Consider the following 18,741-nt stretch of genomic DNA (forward strand, 5'->3'; position numbering starts at 1 on the left):
TCAAAATATTAAATCTTCAAATATCTCTCCAAAAATGTTTTTGTAAATTGTCAAGTATTATCAAGATTGTCTTACACAGAATCAAAGTATCAATTAAATGAAGAGGTCCTCTTGTATGTCACAACATAAGAGAACATTCCTTTTAGCACCTCTTTTCACCTACCATTAAATTTATAACATTTGCAAATACAACATATCTTAAATATTTGATTTATGAAAACTTTGTGACAGACTTCCATATGGATAAGATATACAGTAACAATTTTGATATTCCTTTGAGCTGCTTAAAAGTGATACTAACTGTATTCAAAAAAGTCTTTTTAACTTAAGATTTTAGATAGAAACCATAAAGTTTCTTAATAATCCAGAACCAGATGATAAAATGATGAGGATGCTGAAAGAAGGTTAGGTCACATAAGCTTCAAGAAGAGAAATCATCCATCTTTGAATATTAGACATTTGCTGGCCTAAAGACCAAAGTAAGACTATAGGATATATTGTGGGTCCTTCCACTTCACATTCTACTATTATGGCACATAGTAAGCATAGGTCACAAATCCTATGGATGTTTTCATGTTTAGTTTTTAGAAATATATAATACTTGAACCAGTCACAGAATTATTATGGCTTATAAATTACTTTGGCAGTTTAAGTAATAGGAAAAAAATGCATATTTGTTCTGTGGTGACTATTTATTGTGGCGACAGTTTTATTTTCCTCTTCACGTTTTTGGTGACTGCTTTCCACTGGTATCATCAACAAGGTCTCTCAGGCGAGATAAATGATGCAAAGCCCTTCATTAAAAAGTATAAAACACATTATAAACAATTATTAAGGACAGAGTAGCCAATGAAGACAGCAAAAAGTGGTGATTACATTGTTCATTAACTTCAAAATAAGTTTGAGAAATGAATTTTCTAGAATAAAAAATCAATTTTTGAGAATTTTTCCTTATAAAACTTTGAGATCTAAATAACTGAGGGTTAAAATAATTTATCTAAAGGTGTATGAACATGTACTTTAAAAATTATATTTTTTGACATTCAATTTTTCTTAAAGTTAACGTGCCAAGTAGCCTAATAAGAAATAATAGTAACTATCATTTGTATTACACTTAATAAAACACTTTTTTCAAGTAATTTTCACCACAACTCTGTGAAATGGCACCTTTTCTTTTGGTATTAAGAAATAAAATACATAAATTATGTTTAACATATACAGTCAAGATAGTTAAAATTTTTTTCAAACAGCACTGAAGGATCAATTACAATACTGAACAAAATTCATTTTTATTGAGTGTAGGGGAAACCAATGACTTCTCTAGTAAGGTTGAATAATGTGGTATCATACCAACAATGTAGATTTTTCTCTAAAATAAAGCCAAGATTGTATGGTAGATCTCAGTAGAGAAAACTCAATAATTTCTCAAACAAACCATAGAGAGAGAGGCCCTTAACTTTCCAGGCTTCCTTTAATTATTCTTCCAGTTTTTCTCTCCCCTATCTTTCAGCTCCTTGAGGACTACTCAGAAAATATTAATCAATCATATTTCAGATCTTTGATAAATAATAGAGAAACTAAGAAAAACAGAGACAATATAATAATTAGGATGTAGTCTCTAATGTTAGTAATATTCATTTCTATTATGAGCTAAAAGGTAGAGATTACAATATCCTATTCTACAGTCTCTAACATATAGTAGGGGTTCAATAAATGTATATTAAATAAAACACAGCTTCCACTTTACCTAGGAAACTAATAATGTTAATTACCATATATCTATTTCCCTGTACTCTGCACTTCTTGGACATTTTTACTCAAATGTAATAAGAGAAGAATGTTAATTCTTCTACCTTATTTGATAACTTCAGATAATTTTTGAGATTCTCCCCTTCATTGACTTAATGACAAGAGCTAACGCAAAGTTACCAAGCAGAGGTAAAAATAACTAAAATTTTAAAAGACTGTCATGTCTATGAACTATAGTAATATTTCCCTACCTAAAGAATTATTTGGCCAGGTGTGGTGGCTCACGCCTATAATCCTAGCACTCTGGGAGGCTGAGGTGAGAGGATCGCTTGAGCTCAGGAGTTCGAGACCAGCCTGAGCAAGAGCGAGACCCCATCTCTACTAAAAATAGAAAGAAATTATCTGGACAACTGAAAATATATAGAGAAAAAAATTAGCCGGGCATGGTGGCACATGCCTGTAGTCCCAGCTACTTGGGAGGCTGAGGCAGAAGGATCGCTTAAACTCAGGAGTTTGAGGTTGCTGTGAACTAGGCTGACGTCACAGCACTCTAGCCCGGGCAACAGAGCAAGACTCTGCCTCAAAAAAAAAAAAAAAACAACAACAAAAAAGAATTATTTTCCTACTAAAGGCATACATTTATGAAGAATAAGATAATCTGTAAATATACTTGGGACTTATTTCCTTTTTCTTTTCAGGTTTTTTATTTATCTGTGATTCAAAAGAAAGAAAAAGGCAAGTGGCTACAGTCCTACTTTATTGCTTACAACTCCCAGGAGGAGTTGTAAACCTGAGGCCACAAACATCTTGATTTAGAGGGTTTGTGAAATTGGATGGAAGATGAGGGGTACTCATCTTTATTTTTACCAAATGCTATCTGTAAGTTAGCATTTCCTTCTACTATGAATACAAACAACAGACCAGTATTTGTGACCTAGTATCCCATGGAATTTACAATATTTTTATATCATATTATAGTCATTGTAGGTAACTCAAAATATCTTTCATTATTCATCGCTACTCTAAAATTACAATAGTTACAATATTATAAGAGTTATTAAATCCACTGCTGGAACATATGTGATCTAAGTCTGTCTACAGTCTGGAAGTCTATGTGATGTAACTGACTATTAGACAAATTTAGACCCAGCTGTTCATCCACCAAATAGTGAGGTCTTGTTGGTAACCCAGACATCAATGCTCTTCAATAGTCCCCTCTTCTCTAATTGTTGATTGACATGCAAAAGTAGCTAATTAAAAAACCACTCCATGGTTTAGTGTTTTTATTCAAGCTATGCAAAAAGTCTCCATGCTGGTATAAGTTTTTACAAAACAAATTTTAACTTGCTTGTATTTTAAATGTATTATCTTATTTTAAATGTATTAATAAAGAAACATATTACTATATCAAAAAATTTCATAACTTTAATTCAATATAATAGATTTCCTTTCTACTCCCACATAGTTTCTTTTATGGTTTTAAAAAAACAATGGTGGGAGAAAGAAGGGGAGGGAGAGAACAGGAGGGATAGGGAGGAGAGGTGTGTGGTAGGTGGGAAGCTAGGTAGAGTATCAACTTTCAGTCCCCCTACCTTAACTACACAGTCAACTGGAAGTTCCTTTCATCCTATATCCTTACATTTAACCACTATCTGCCTTGCTGAGACTAAAATAATCAATCTACTTAGAGTAACAGCTATCACAAAGTGATTGCTATTGCAAAGGTACGTGTAAGACATGGAAGCTAAAACTGTGGAAGGAAATTATTCTTGGGTTTCTTCTCTAAAAAAGTAAAAAAGGGCTAATGGGGAAAACATCAATTTAAGGGCGATGTCAAAACAGTCGTTTACCTTAAAAACTGAAGTAAAAGTAACTCATTTCTTTTTATAATAATGTATCTATTGACCATCACAGTTAATATTAATACAAATCTATTAAAAAAAACTCAGTAACAGACTAATTATTAATATATGAAGGCAGTTTAGCTCTATTTTAATTTACTCATAGATATCTTGCCTTTGGTTTCCCACTAGAAATACCATTGAGTGTTCTCTTAAATACTATTTATTGGCCTACATTCAGCCAATTATCCAGCAAGAAGTGTACGAAAGACTTTTCAGAAGAAACTGCCTCCCACTCCCTAGATCTAAATAAAGTATGGGCATATTATAATAAAGAAAAATCCTTCCTTTAGGATGATGGGTAAGACTGAGAGGTAATTCTGACCATCTCTACTATGAAATAAAAACCATAAAATTGAACAGCAAAAGAGAACGGAGAAACTGGACAACTTTCTAGCTACCATTAAGTCTGGTCTTCACAGCATGGCCTTTAGTATTGAGAAGTAGAAAATTTTACACATTTCCAAGTTACATATAAAACAACATATTCCAAAGACAGATAGAAATTATTTTTGGATGATTGATGATTTTACAATAGTCTACTATTGCTTACCTTTATGGTACATGAACAATATACTAACTACTGTTCATTTTTCACGGCCCACCTAGGCAGAGTAGTCTACATGATACAATGGAAGATTCTAGGAAAGTCCCTTGCTCAGAGACTATAATTCTTTCATTTGCTTAAAGATGACAAATTTCTGTTATAGAAGTTTCAGTTACCAAGTTTTTATTGAATTCCTAATATGTAAATGTATAACACAAGGCCAAGTATGACAAGGACATAAAACTATTGTAATTTTGATTCCTACCACAAGAGAAATCCTTCCAGAAAAAATAAGATTTAAGCTGCTATCAGTCACTTATACTTCAGTTCCAATGAGTATTTCTAGAGAACAGATATTTCTAATGGGAGAACATAAGAAAACTAAGTGTCTAAGGGAGTAAACGAAGCCCAGACTAAGAGCTTGGAGTTACCTATGAGTAATCAAAGACATCTTAGAACCAGTTAGCCATCCAAGTTGTTAAAAACAAAAATTGTTATTTGAGGAATAGGAAGAGACATAATAGGACTTTCACCTTAGAGGAGGTCATTAAAGCCCCTAAGTAAAATCAGTAACTTCTGAAATATTTTTGAAATTTTGCAATATATTTGAAATATTTATTTTGGTATATGAAAAGGTGACCATATACCTAGCCAGAACATTTTGCAGCCCAGAAAGAGGAATTCTGAGACTGAATTAAATTTAAATTGTCCTTAAAACAGTCAATCTACCAACTGAAAATAATGAAAAAATGTACTAATATACTTTTGTAAGTCTAGACTTACTTTATAACAGTACAAATGCCTTACTGATGACATTTTTGAAATGTAAAGTAAAAGCCAAATTTTAGACTGCTCCAGCTAATTCAACAGAATCAATAACTACAAGTCATCTAACTAAACATGAATCTTGCTCTCCCCCAAAATGGAATTCTTTATGTAGGTCAGACTATTGATTGTTTATGGTAGAAAAAAAGTTACTACTATTAAAAAAAAGTTATAACAAGTGCCAAAAGCATTTATGGATCAGTATGGATTTTTGTGGTGATTTAATTAATTATAGCCCAGTGTTCGTTTTCATCAAGAAAAACATCTAAGGTATGTACTTTAGCTCAGAAAACACATTTAGGTCTGTGACACAAGTTCAGTATCAATGCTTTTAAGAGCCATGGAAAGCTTGGTCATTCACTTTAAATTTTAAAACAGAATGAAGTCTTTATCCTAGATGATCAATTGAGGCCCTGAATCTAGTCTCAATAAATAATTCACCACTATCATTAACAAGAAGAGTGTTAGAAACAGTGCTACTTTTTACTAGCAATGTAACCTTGGGCAAGTTACTCTGTCACTCCATGCCTACTCCCTGATCTATATTATGAAGATAGTAATAGTGCTTACCTCATAAGGTTGTGAAGATCACATGAATTATATTCAATAGCACTTAAAACACTGATACTTAGTAAATATTCAATAAATGTTAATTATTATCATTATTCACTGAATTCTACTAGGTCTTGAATATTATACACAAGTATTATGGTAAGCTACAAAGAAAAAGGCATTATTTCTATCCTAAGGATTACAAACTGAGCAGAGAGAAAAAAATTACCACATATAATATATTTAACTATGAAAACTATATATGTATTTATGACAAGTAGAGTCATAAGTTTACATGTCTAGTGTTTTATTTTTCCACCAGTTTCTTAAATAACAGATTAAGCAAATTCTGAAAGTACAAAAGGTAGAGAACATTTGTTTAGGCTCACTTATAGCCAAGTGAAATCGTGTTCCTAGAGTAGAAATTTTTAATCTTAGTATTTCCTAAACTCAGTATTCCATCACCCGAGGACACTTCATATTCACATAACCAGCCCCAAAATAAATATCCTTCTTTTCTGCCAAAACATCACTATAGTTCCAACTTGCATTCTTCCCCTTTTTTTATGTATAAGACAATGTAACTAAGAAAATTAGACCTATCTTTATATCCAGGATATTATATCTACTTTAGATTTCTGTGGAGATGTTTCACATTGAAACATTTATGATTATGATATTAGAATAAATATAATAATATTCCTTATTCCTCTAGAATAAGAGGAAATATATGAAAACACATTTCATAAGAAGTTATTGTTAAAGGATGCTCACATAAGTACTATTGCAAATTGTTATTATTACTACTCATAAATGAGTCATTCACATTCCTATATTTTAGATGTTTAACGGTATCTCATTTGGTCCTCAGAACATTTTTAATATGAAAGAGGTGAAGGATTAAAATAAAATGTTTTTTAAAGATTAAATAATATGCTCCAAAAAGCTTAAATATGCCTTTGAACTACTTACTTCAACCCTGTAACTTTCTGATTACAATCAAAGGAATGGCTAAGATGAATTTGTATCCATATTGTAAAGAATACTTACTTTTGAAGTGACTTAGTAATAGGAATCATACTTTCCTTCAACTGTAATTTAGAGAGGTCATCTTCTGAAACCTATTATTAAAAATACCAAATATAACAAAATATTGAAAATATTATATAATTATAAAATTAAATTTTATTTAAAGTGTGATTAAGAACATTAAAATTATTTTCTGCATTTCCAAAGAATTCTGGCAAATAATTTTCAAGAGAGCATTAAATATTTTTATTTTTCCTTTATTCTAAAAACACTACAACTACTAGAGTCATCTTTCAATTGTTCTAAAGTATAGTTCTAAACATACATCCACTAAAAATCAAATCATGGCTTAAAATTATGACTTTACTGAACAGCTATGTCTCAAGGATGTTTAAAAGGTGGGGGGGAAATATGGATTGATTATACTCTATATGTTAATGCTATGATTATTAGAATTTGAGAAGCAAAATTAAGAAATACAACCCAAATGAGGAGGCTGTGGTAGTTCTAAAGAGTGTGTAGCTCTTTAGATCCATATTTGTAAGCAAAACTGATTTTCATAAGGTTCTACTGAATAACAATAACAAAATAAACAATGATAATAAGAAGAGCTATGATTTACTGAGTATTTATCAAGTATTTATCAACACTATACTTAGTATTTTCTGTAAGTTTCTCTCAATTTATCTTCTCAACAACTTCATTTTATATAAAAAAAAATTGATAAGTGAAATAAGCCAGGCACAGAAAGACAAATAATCCATAATGTCACTTATATATGGAACCTAAAAAGTTAAAGTCACTGATGCAAAGAGTAAATTAGTAGTTACCAGAAGGTGGTAGGGGTGGAAGAATAGTTGGGGAGATAATGGTCAAATGATACAAAATTTCAGTTAGGAGGAATAAGTTCAAGAGATCTATTGTAAAACATGGTGATGATGATAGTTGAATAATAATGTATTGTACACTTGAAAATCACTAAGAGTAGATCTGAAGTGTTCTCACCACAAAAAAAAAAAAAAAGAATATGCCAGGTAATACATATGCCAATTAGCTCAATTTAACCATTCCACGATATTTCAAAACATCAAAACATGTTTTACACCAAAAATATATATAATATTTGTCAATTAAAAAATAAATTAGGCCGGGCTCAGTGGCTCACGCCTGTAATCCTAGCACTCTGGGAGGCCGAGGCGGAAGGATCGCTCAAGCTCAGGAGTTTGAGACCAGCCTGAGCAAGAGCGAGACCCTGTCTCTACTAAAAATAGAAATCAGCTGGACAACTAATAATATATAGAAAATATTAGCTGGGCATGGTGGCGCATGCCTGTAGTCCCAGCTACTAGGGAGGCTGAGACAGGAGGATCACTTGAGCCCAGGAGTTTGAGGTTGCTGTGAGCTAGGCTAATGCCATGGCACTCACTCTAGCCAGGGCAACAAAGCGAGACACTGTCTCAAAAAAAAAAAAATTAATTAATTTTTTAAAAGAAAATAAATTAAAACTAAACAGATTAAATGATTTGTACAAATATTGCACTTGTTAGTAAGTGGCAAAATTAGAATTCACAATCACACTTGGGAAAATGTAGACTCTATACTCTTAAACACTATACTTTTGCGAAGAAAATTCATCCTACAGAATTGCAGCCCAAAGCAGAAACAGATTTCAAAATTCCTAGGAAATATGTAAATTGAAAAAAAATAATAGTCCCAAAATAAAACTTTATATAACTGTATTCAAAAGACAATAAACACATGGTAACAAAATTAAATTTCAGACGATAAAGTCTAATGTTGAAAAATTTTTCTAGGCCTCCCCAGATATAACTACAAGAAGATGAACCACATAGATTAATTTGGTCACAATTCTTTCATAGTTGTAACATCATATCTAAATAAGATGTTGGATTTGTAACCATAAACCAAATAGAACAATCTGTTCAGAGGTAAACAACTACAGAAATCTAATAGAATTAAATGTAAGTAAACTGCTTTCTATAAAAAAGAATAGTAATACAATTCTACAATGTGTGTTATGTGGCATGCTTATTAACATAAAACTAGAAGGTCTAAAAAAGATACAGGAAAAAAATCCATACAAATCTCAATTCATAAATCGAGTTTGTGCTTACTTGTTTAATCTCTTCTTTTGGTTCTGTAGATTTATTCTGATTAAAACTTTCTTGTACTGCTTGAAGATTAAATAACATTTGTTTCAGGGCTTCAACAGGACCATGATGTTTGCCTCCAGAAAGGGTGCAGCTCTAAGGTTAAAATAGACGATAGTGTTAGAGTAGGAGACTAGGAGACAGGGCTGAGACTAGATGCAGGGGCTTGAAGATTGGGTGAGGGTGTTAAAGTAAACAACCCTCAAAAAGAAGCTAACTAGAGGGGCTGATAACTGCAGGGAAGAACCAACTTCAACCAACTTGTCAACTATCTATTACCTTACAGGAAACCTTGCTAATTATAATATCATTTACATTGTGGTTTTAAAATTTCTCGGCCCTTGAAATTACCATCACAGATCTAAAACAACCATATAAAGTGTGAAAATAGGAGGGAACTCAATTCTAGGAATTATTACCTAAATTCTTAGTAAAATATATCCCCTTAGCCTTCAGTATTCCTCCCCTCAATTAGTAAGACTTCAAAAGACCAAAAACTACTTCCTCTTGGTGGAGCTGCTCTCTTTGAAGCCTGCCTGCTCTCCCCGTCCTGCCCTGCTCTCCCCACCGCCAGAGTATTCTTTCACTTTCAATAAAAAGCTGTCACTTGGCTTGGCTTACATGGTGCATCCTGAAATTCTTTTCTCCCGGCAATCACCAAGAACTTGGAAAAACCTCCACTCAGAGGCTAGTAACAATAGTATAAAGTTAACTATCCAAATTCTTATACATTGTTGTGGGAATATAAACTAGTACAGTCATTAGGGAGAACTGCATGGAAGTTCCTTAAAAAACTATAATTAGAACTACCATATGATAAAGTAATCTCACTAGTGGATATATATCCCAAGGAAAGGAAATCAATATATCAAAAAGACATCTAAACCCCCATGTTTATTGTAGCACTACTCACAATAGCCAAGATATGAAATCAACCTAGATGTACATCAACAAATGAATAAAGAAAAAGTAGTATATATATATGGTGGAATACTATTCACCCATTAAAAAGAAGAAAATCCTGTCATTCATGGCAACACGAATGAGCCTGGAAGACACTATGTTAAGTGAAATAAGCCAAGAACAGAAAGATAAATACCACATGTTCTCACTTATATGGGGAAGCTAAAAAAGTTAACCTCATAGAAGTAGAGAATAGAATAGTGGTTACCAGAGGCTGGCAAGGGTAGTGGGGAGGAGGGAATAGGGAGAGATTGGTTGAAGAATACAAAATTACAGCTAGGAGGAATAAGTTCCAGTGGTCTATACATTATCAGCTGACTATAGTTAACAATAATTTATTATATGTTTTCAAATAGCTAGAAGAGAGGACTTTGAATGCTTCCAACACAAAGAAATGATAAATGTTTGAGGTGATGGATATACAAATTAATTACCCTGATTTGGTCATTATACATTGTATGTATCAAAACATCACTATGTACCCCATCAATGTGTATAATTATTACATTAGTTTTTAAAATATTATAAGAAATAAAATAAAATTATCAATAATTTTGGAAGGAGTGATGGTTTTATGGAGGTATGTTTGGGAGGAGAGAATTTGAGACTTTTTTGTTTTAAAATATCTAAATAATTTAGAAATTTATATATTATTCCTAAATCTTCTTTTAATAAATTAAAAAAGATTTAACTTCACTCACCTGATTATCATCATTTAAAAAGTCTTCAAGAACCCCTTTAGCACACTTTGCCCCTGAAGTTTGAGGACTATCATCAGAGTTAACAGGAACAGGAGATTTGCTGAAGAGTATTTAAAAGACACAAGATAGCAATTAAGATCCCAATTTCTAAAAATTAGTAATATAAAATTTAAGGATTTTCATTTAAATACAAGTGGTCACCAAGAAATAACCATCATGGATATGATTCATACTGACGTTGCATGGTCATTCCCCTAGCTTCTCCCTAAACTGATACCGGAATCTAACCCCTCCATATATCTCTGCTTCTCCTTTAAAGCTTTAAGAAAAAACTATAAAGGAACTGAAGATTTTAGTTCTCAACTAAACAAATAAGCCCTGAACTATAGACTATGCTGCAAAAGCTCACTTGTTTGAAATAAGTAGTACATTTTTCCAATTAAACATTGTTAGTGATAGGTACAACCAAAAGCCCAGACTTCTCCCTTATACAATATGTACATGTAACAAAATTCAATTTGTATCCCCTAAATCTATTTAAAAAATTTGAATATAAGTAAACATTTTTAGTTATCCAATGATAATCAAAACTCCATAAACTCTTGAGCCTTTCTATTGGAATGGCAGCTAAATGTTCTCCCACTTGAAGGAAATAAAATAGACTTCCCCTCCAGAACTGGTATTAACATAGAAGACAGATTATATTGGGAAAAGGATTAATTTTGAAATCAACATTCCTGGGTACAATCCTAGTCCCACTCAATATATGACGTTAGGTAATTTATATCTGAAAGTGAGTTTCTACGTTTGTAGTCCTACTGGTTTCACAGGTATATTGCATAAATTAACTGAATTCTCTATGTAGCTAGTACATTTAATAGATGCTCAATAAAGATTAACTTCTTTCCTGATGTTCAAGGAGTAGTAGAGGAAAGGACATCCCCAGCAAAAATAAGAATATTCCCAAAATCAAATTCTATTAGTCACAAAAATAAATTCATTCTATTTCTCTTTTATAAAGTGTATTTATAACTAAAAAACTCAAATATCTAAGAATTTTTTTATAAAATTTAAATGTCACAATGCTAATATTTTTTCTTAGTAAGCAGCACTTCTTTATTGAGATATTTGATTTCTAATTTACCACAAGCTTTTTCTCACTCCTAGGTAGTCTTTTCCCATTCTTTACCAACATGATTCATACATCCACCCAGCTGTTATCAAAAAGCATTTACCACATTATTGAAGATGGGTGCTGGATACATAGGGGTTCATTATACTATTCTTCTACTTTTGTCATTTGTTTGAAATTTTCCATAATAAAAAGCTTTTTTTTAAAAAAAGCAATTAGCTGGTTGTGGTTTTATTCTACCATTTAGAATACTACCTCAAGTACTTCCTATTCAATTTTGGTTTTGATGACAGGTTGATAATAATTTATCAATCTCAAACCGATATCTATTCCTTCTCAGGAATCCATCATTAGTTTTATCTACAAACATACGCATCACAGTATGAATTCAATCTTCCAGAAATAAACTACTATATGCAAAGTACTGGACCAAACCATTGATAATATTAATTATACAAGCCAGAAGGTATATTATCAAATTATAAAATACATTAAATGCATTCAGAATTTTACTCTTAATTTAAACATCTCTGATATTACTTGCTCCCTCATTTTGGTTCCAATTATAAGCAAAGTATCACACCTATGATACTTTATTAATATACAGACCAACTGATAAATAAGTAATTAGGAAATAAGAAGGATAAGACAAATCAAGCATTAAGTGAGCTAGTTATTAACCCAGTTAACAACAACAACAAAAAGATATTGTTATGAAATGAAGCGAAATAAAATATTCTGGATAATCATTACCACTACTATTAATACAATTTACAAGACAGCTCATCCTAAGCCAGAAACTTCCTATATACTTTATATTCATTTTCTAGTCAATTAAACCCTCACAACAACCCTGAAGTAGATATTATTTTCCATCTTTAAAGTTTGGAGAAGTAATTTGTGCAAGATCACACAGCATAAAAAGTGGCAGAAATGGGATGCTAAATTCATTCAAAAAAAGAGACATTCAACTGAGAAGCAATCAAAAAAGAATCCAGGAATTAACAGACTGTCTATAACAGAATGAAAGCTTAAATAACCAAAGATAACGAATTACTAGAAGCTAAAGTATGATATGGGGTTACCAAGAATGCATTTTGATAAGTCCAAATGTAATAATATCACTAAGAATAAAAAATTTCCTACACAAATTCTGAATTTTAATTCCATACTCACATTCTCTGGTGTCTAGGTAAACACTTCTTAAATTATTCTTAAAAACTATGTCACAGAAAGGTTAAGCACACAAATGAAAATAATTTTAGTAACTACAGAAATTTATTCAATAGACCATACACAAATACACCACCAATCAAGTAAAATAATGACTTAAAGAGAAAGTAAAATGTAAATGAAAAGAAACTTAAAACTCTACTATATAAATGGAGAGAACACAAAGGAGGAGGGAAAAAGCTTAAAGTAAAAAGAAAATAACAAGAATTTCTTAACACTCCTCCATCTGCAAAATAATTGTTTTTGGTTCTAATCCTTCATATTAATACATACACCAATATTTTATAATGTAACAAAGACAGAAGCTCTATAATGTACCTAAGGTTATGAAACATTACACCATCTTGTGGTAACAAATGAAAAATGCAATTTTAAAGCAAGCAACACTGAAAGCTATGTTCTACAGAATTACAATGTTATTATTCATTACCCTATTTTTTTAAATCAGATGTTCACATGACATTTTTCATTTGGAAAACTAAATAGTTTTTCCATTGTCATTTACTTACAAAGTAACAGGAATATTTTCCCATGATCTTTCTGCTTCAAGTTTATCTAATGAGCAAGGGCTGTCATCCTTTTTCATAGACCTTGGTGTTTCTTCAGTGCACTGCTCTAGATTTCTCTTGGCCTTCAGGATAAGCAATTGAATTTTGTCACCTAATTTTAAAAGATTATATTAATTCTCTAAGAAAAACATAAATGCAAAGCACAGCAAAATCTCACAAAGTCAACAAGATTTCAGATAATTTGGAATATACACACATCTTTAACAGAAAATTATGTATAAATGTGACATTTCAAGAAAAGAAAAAGACATTTTCTGGTTACAAAATACTACCGAAATGAGGATCAAAAGCATTCTGAAGAGATATACATCAAAATAAAACATAAAAGCTCCTAGATATTTGGTCAACTTTATAGCACTCCCTTTGGTTAAAAAAAAAAAAAAAAACTTTAAAGTAAAAACAAAGTATTACCACTGAATGGCTTTGTGGATTGTCCTGGGAGAAGTGGATTCTCATAGTGACATTGGCTATGATCAAAATCACATTTGTATTCATTAACTAATTCTTTATCATCACTCAAAGAATTTGGAAAGTCTGAGGGTTCAAAAGAATATTCAAAACAATCTAATTTATTCACATGCCGAGAAGTTCTTTGTGCCTGATAACTATGTCTAGGGGAACACTGATCTTCTTTAAATATTTTAGGAACACTTTGACTATTTGCATCAGGTAGCAAGTCTTGATTGTGGAGCCAGACTGGGTATTTGAAATCAGGTATACTAGTTATCCCCGAAACGTTAAGGTCAGATTTCTGGCTAGTGAGCCATCTTGGATAATTCTTTCCACGATTGTGTTCTGAACTGTCCTTGAAAGATGATTTCTTGGGAAAATATAAAGATGACTCAGAAACACATTTATTAGTCCTATTCATATGTTTTGGGTTTTTTAGCCTACCACATTGCTTTCCATTTATATTTGTGCATAAAGCAGGAGTAACTAAGTTATCCTTGCCCATGGGAGTGGAAGGTTCTTGAAAATTTGAATTCTTTTCGGTGTCCAATGAACCCAGTCTTCCAATGCATTTCTTTTTTTTCTTGCTTGTTCGGTGATCTGGTCCAACATAAGTGAAAGAAAATGATCCATCTGCTGGAAGTTTTAATAGATCATCAGTTGTTAGGCTAATGGAGTCTATGTCATTAATAGTCTGTCTTCTATAGAATAAGGAGTTTGAGTGCTTTTTGTGATCAGGATTTTCAAAAGCTGAAAAACAAAGCATAGGTCTGTTTACCTTCCTTTACCACATATACTTTATAACATCCAACAGTAAAGGGAAATAAGAATTAAACAATCATTTTTACTGCTTTCCCCTTGTCCTCACAAAAGCTTTGATTAAAAATATAGAAAGTTGAGGTTGATAAAATAGGATGTGCTTTCTCACATTTCTTCAATCTATTTTACTTAATTTCTACATGTTTCTCTCCAATCTCCTGAATTTTTCAGTGTTCTCTAGTTTACTGTTTCTTCAATTTTTTTCATATAAACATACCTGATACACTGATATATAATCACAGTAACATTGGTCACTCAATACTGGCTGCAGCATAGAAAAAAAATAAGCTATTAAACTATGTGGAGAAATAATTTGCTTTCTCATGGTTACACACAGAGAATAGCCATTCTAATTCTCCTCTTCTGGAATATATTGCCCACATCCTTTTAAGAGTTGAATACAAACTTTTTCCATTCTAAGCCCATTCTGTAAGTGCTCAGTAAAATGCTAACTGGCTTATCAACAAATGCATTTTCCAGATTTGTCTTCAAGGAAGTGTTACTAAGGACAAACTCTTAACATCCTGTGAATATTATTGCTCCACAGAATACAGATCAGGAAGACCAATATAATCCTACCCCATCAATTGGAATTGAGCAAGTATAAACTCAAAAAAGTTGAGATCTGCGTAAAGTCATTAAGCTAGTTAATGAAAGCTAGAACTACCATGCCAATGTTCTTTCCATTATGCTACAGTAAAATGGCTTAAGGGTTAAGATCAGCCACCTATTATTGTTACATTTATCAGCTTCCCCTGAGAAGTTAAAAGAGCATCCTAGCTGAAAATTCCTGGGAACTAGAGAATGATACAATCATTTTACAAAAATATCCAGATCTCAGTATTATAAAAGTTACTTTTACTCCAAAATAACAAGAAATGTCAAGCTTTGCAAGGCTATAGCACATCTCTCAAATGCTTCAAAACATTTTAAAATAAAGAATAAAAGCATACCATTGTTTGGTTTATAAATATCATTGGAGAAATGTGGCATGTCAGCAGAGTCCTCATCAATGTTAATTTTTCCAGTGCTTGCACCAGGATATATTCGGCTTAGATCAAAATCATCAATGTAGGCCTGTAGAGCCTGGGAAGCAGATCTATACAGTTTATTCTTAAAGTGAAAAGAGCCATCAGAGTTAGAGGAATTACTACCACTCAGGCTGCAGCTTGCTAGCAGAGAAGATACTGAAGATTCCCGAGAACAAACTCTGTGTTTTGTGTTTGATTTTGCCATGGCTTCCTCAAAGTGGGTCATTTCTATTCATTTCCCTTAAAAACAACTGTAATATAAAAAAAAGATGAAAGTGCCAATTAAACAGAATAGTGCATATATGCATAAAAATTACTACATATGTAAACTGTTAATAATTTTCTTTAAAGAATAAAGTCCATTATCTATCATAGATACTCCTTTTTAGGCATTGTAGATTGTCTATTATCTTTATTACTATGAATTCTTTCATCAGTGATTTAGAAAACATTTATTAAGCCCTTACTATATGCCTGGAAGTATGTATACAAAAATTATCTGAGAACATACATGGAAAATACCAAGGAAAGAGTACTCACTTTTTCAGTCCTAAAAACTACTTGTGAATAGTCTTTTTTCATATGGTAATACACTCTATGACATCACAATATCTAACATTCCCCAATACATAATATTTTTCAAATTATAAGCCTACCAACATGCAGTACAGATAGTAGGTGCTCAATAAATTTTTTAAAGCCATCAAATAAAGTATTCAATACAGGAAGGAACAATGGAGAATATCCACTTTTGATGTTGTAAATGTCATTATTTAACTTTAGCCAAACCTTTCCCCCCAAAAGGACTCGAGAGAACAAAATAATTTAATATTTATCTGTAAAGAAATAAACTACAAATCTTATGATAGAATGAGCTAGCCATATGACCTTTTCCTAAAATAAAATTTTTAATCATTTCCTGACCTTCATTTTCTGTACTGCCCTCACGCTAGTTTCAATTCTTATGTTAAACAGATTCAGCTCACCTCTTTTAAAAGCTTAAATAATCTGGAAATCGATTTAATGTAGTCATCTTACTGTTTTCCCATTATTAAAACTGAGAGAATTCTTGTCTACTTTAGTACAGCAATAATAGTATCTATATTTGAAAACCTAAAAAAATAACAATGAACAGGAACTAAGTACATGATATGATATTCTTTTAAAATTAGATCAGTGGATTTTCTGTGCTACAAACAAAAGATTGGAGTCTAGGACTTACATGACATGATGTAGAATTTTTTTTCCTTTTTTTTTTTTTTTTTGGTAAGACAGCATCTCTCTGGGTCATTCAGGCTGGAGTGCAGTAGAGTGATCATAGTTCACTACAGTCTCAAACTCCTAGGCTCAAGGGATCCTCCCACCTCAGCCTCTTCAGTAGCTGGCCCTACAAATGTGTTCCACCATACCCCGTGGCTAATTTTTCTTTTTTTTTAAGAGACCAGGTTCTTACTATGTTGCACAGTCTGGTCTCAAACTCCTGGCCTCAAGGGATCCTCCCACCTCAGCCTCCACAGCATCAGCCTTATACTGTAAATTTAAAGTTTAATTTTGGGCTATTAATATAATTTCAGAAATATTTTAGTTATAACAACTTTCAGTGTAACTGTCAAATTTTACTTTACAATATTGAAAGTTTTCTAACTAGAGACAAAGCAAAATTTCATCCCGTCACAGCCTTAGAGCATGCAACATAGCCTTTACAAGAGATTTGACAATGGTAGTGAAAGCAACAGCAGAATATAAAATAATGATTAACTGGCCTCTTCGATTTCCCTGAATGCTGTGATATTGGCATATCTCTAAAAAATGGCTAAACTAAGTTAGATTTATCCGTTTTTTATCCCTTTTATGTAAAGTTTCACTCAAGTAAATTTGCTTGGATAACTTGACGGAATGTTTGCTCCCTTATTTGAACGCAGCACAGGTTACTGATTTTATTTTACAAAATCTTAAAAACAAAAGCAAAACCTTAAAAGAGAAAACTGTTGGATTATTATTGTCAGTAAGTGGGTGATGATATTTATTAATTATTCTAATTCAAAAGACTGACCAAAAAAATCTCCAAAATTTAACATCATGGAAAGTTTCCAAATGTATGCAAAACTAGTTTAATAAACTCCTATGCACCCACCATCCTGCTTCCTGTAATTACCAACATACCCCAATTTCTTATCCATACCTCCACCCTCTTCTCCCCACTTCAGCCATAGGATTATTTTGAATCCCATTACTTAAGCAAATCCCATATATCTCACCATTTCCTCCATAAACTCTTCAGTTCCAATCTTCAAAAGAAAATTCATCATGCCAAAGAATAGAATGTTAAACTTCTGGACAAGAAATTTCAACTACCTTTGATTTAAAGACAGAATGTTGAGTGTTAAGTACCCAATGGAAATATCGCACAGGAAATTAAGAATCACCCTTGGAAGTCACAGCTCTGTGATCGCTATTAATAAATCATGAATCCGAACGTTCGTTTATTCTGCAGCAGAAAAAGGAGAATCCCTCGACCTCGAAAGCGAAGACTGCGGGCGCCTGTCAACCACGCTTCGTCCCCCCGCCCCGGGCGCGCTGGGTTCGAACTTTTCTGCCCCTTTTTAGGCAACATCCTTCCTTCGGGGTTCCACTGCCCGCGTCCGTCACAGACACTGACACAGACACAGTCTTCAATGAGTTGCTTTTGAGTCTGAAACCGTTTATTCAGCAGCCGGAGTGAGCGCCGCAGTGGGCGGACAGGGTTTTCCGAGGTGGCCCTCCCCGGAGCGCGACCCTCTTCCCATCGCCGCCTCAAGTCCCCAGAGGTCCACCTCAGGTCCCGCCGACCCGGGGGGCACTCCCCCTAAAGTGTTCTTTCCATAGAGACTCCACACGCGCCCTCCCTCAGCAGACCTCTTCCTCTTCCCTCCTCGACACCCTTCTTTTAGCCTTTTTCTCGGGCTGTCAAGGGATGGGACGTCCCTCAAAAATACAGCCTTCCTATCCGGCCTAACACACCCACTAAGGCCCCAAAAGAGATTAAAAACGCACACTTCCACAATTCCCGCCCGAAAGCCAAGGCCTGTT

At 32.8% G+C, this 18,741-nt stretch overlaps 1 protein-coding gene across 1 annotated transcript; it reads right to left on the reverse strand.

Moving 5' to 3' along the window:
- Nucleotides 1–721: 721 nt before the first annotated feature.
- C5H18orf54 (chromosome 5 C18orf54 homolog) lies at nucleotides 722–15,877 on the reverse strand. The gene is made up of 7 exons (XM_069467839.1): nucleotides 15,595–15,877; nucleotides 13,784–14,572; nucleotides 13,313–13,463; nucleotides 10,439–10,538; nucleotides 8,739–8,870; nucleotides 6,625–6,695; nucleotides 722–794 (listed from the first exon to the last, which is right to left on the reverse strand). Exons 1-7 carry the CDS (start codon nucleotides 15,875–15,877, stop codon nucleotides 722–724), a joined length of 1,599 nt encoding a protein of 532 aa, XP_069323940.1.
- Nucleotides 15,878–18,741: the final 2,864 nt, after the last annotated feature.

Source organism: Eulemur rufifrons, chromosome 5, assembly GCF_041146395.1.
Source record: "Eulemur rufifrons isolate Redbay chromosome 5, OSU_ERuf_1, whole genome shotgun sequence".
NCBI classification, from domain to species: Eukaryota; Metazoa; Chordata; class Mammalia; order Primates; family Lemuridae; genus Eulemur; species Eulemur rufifrons.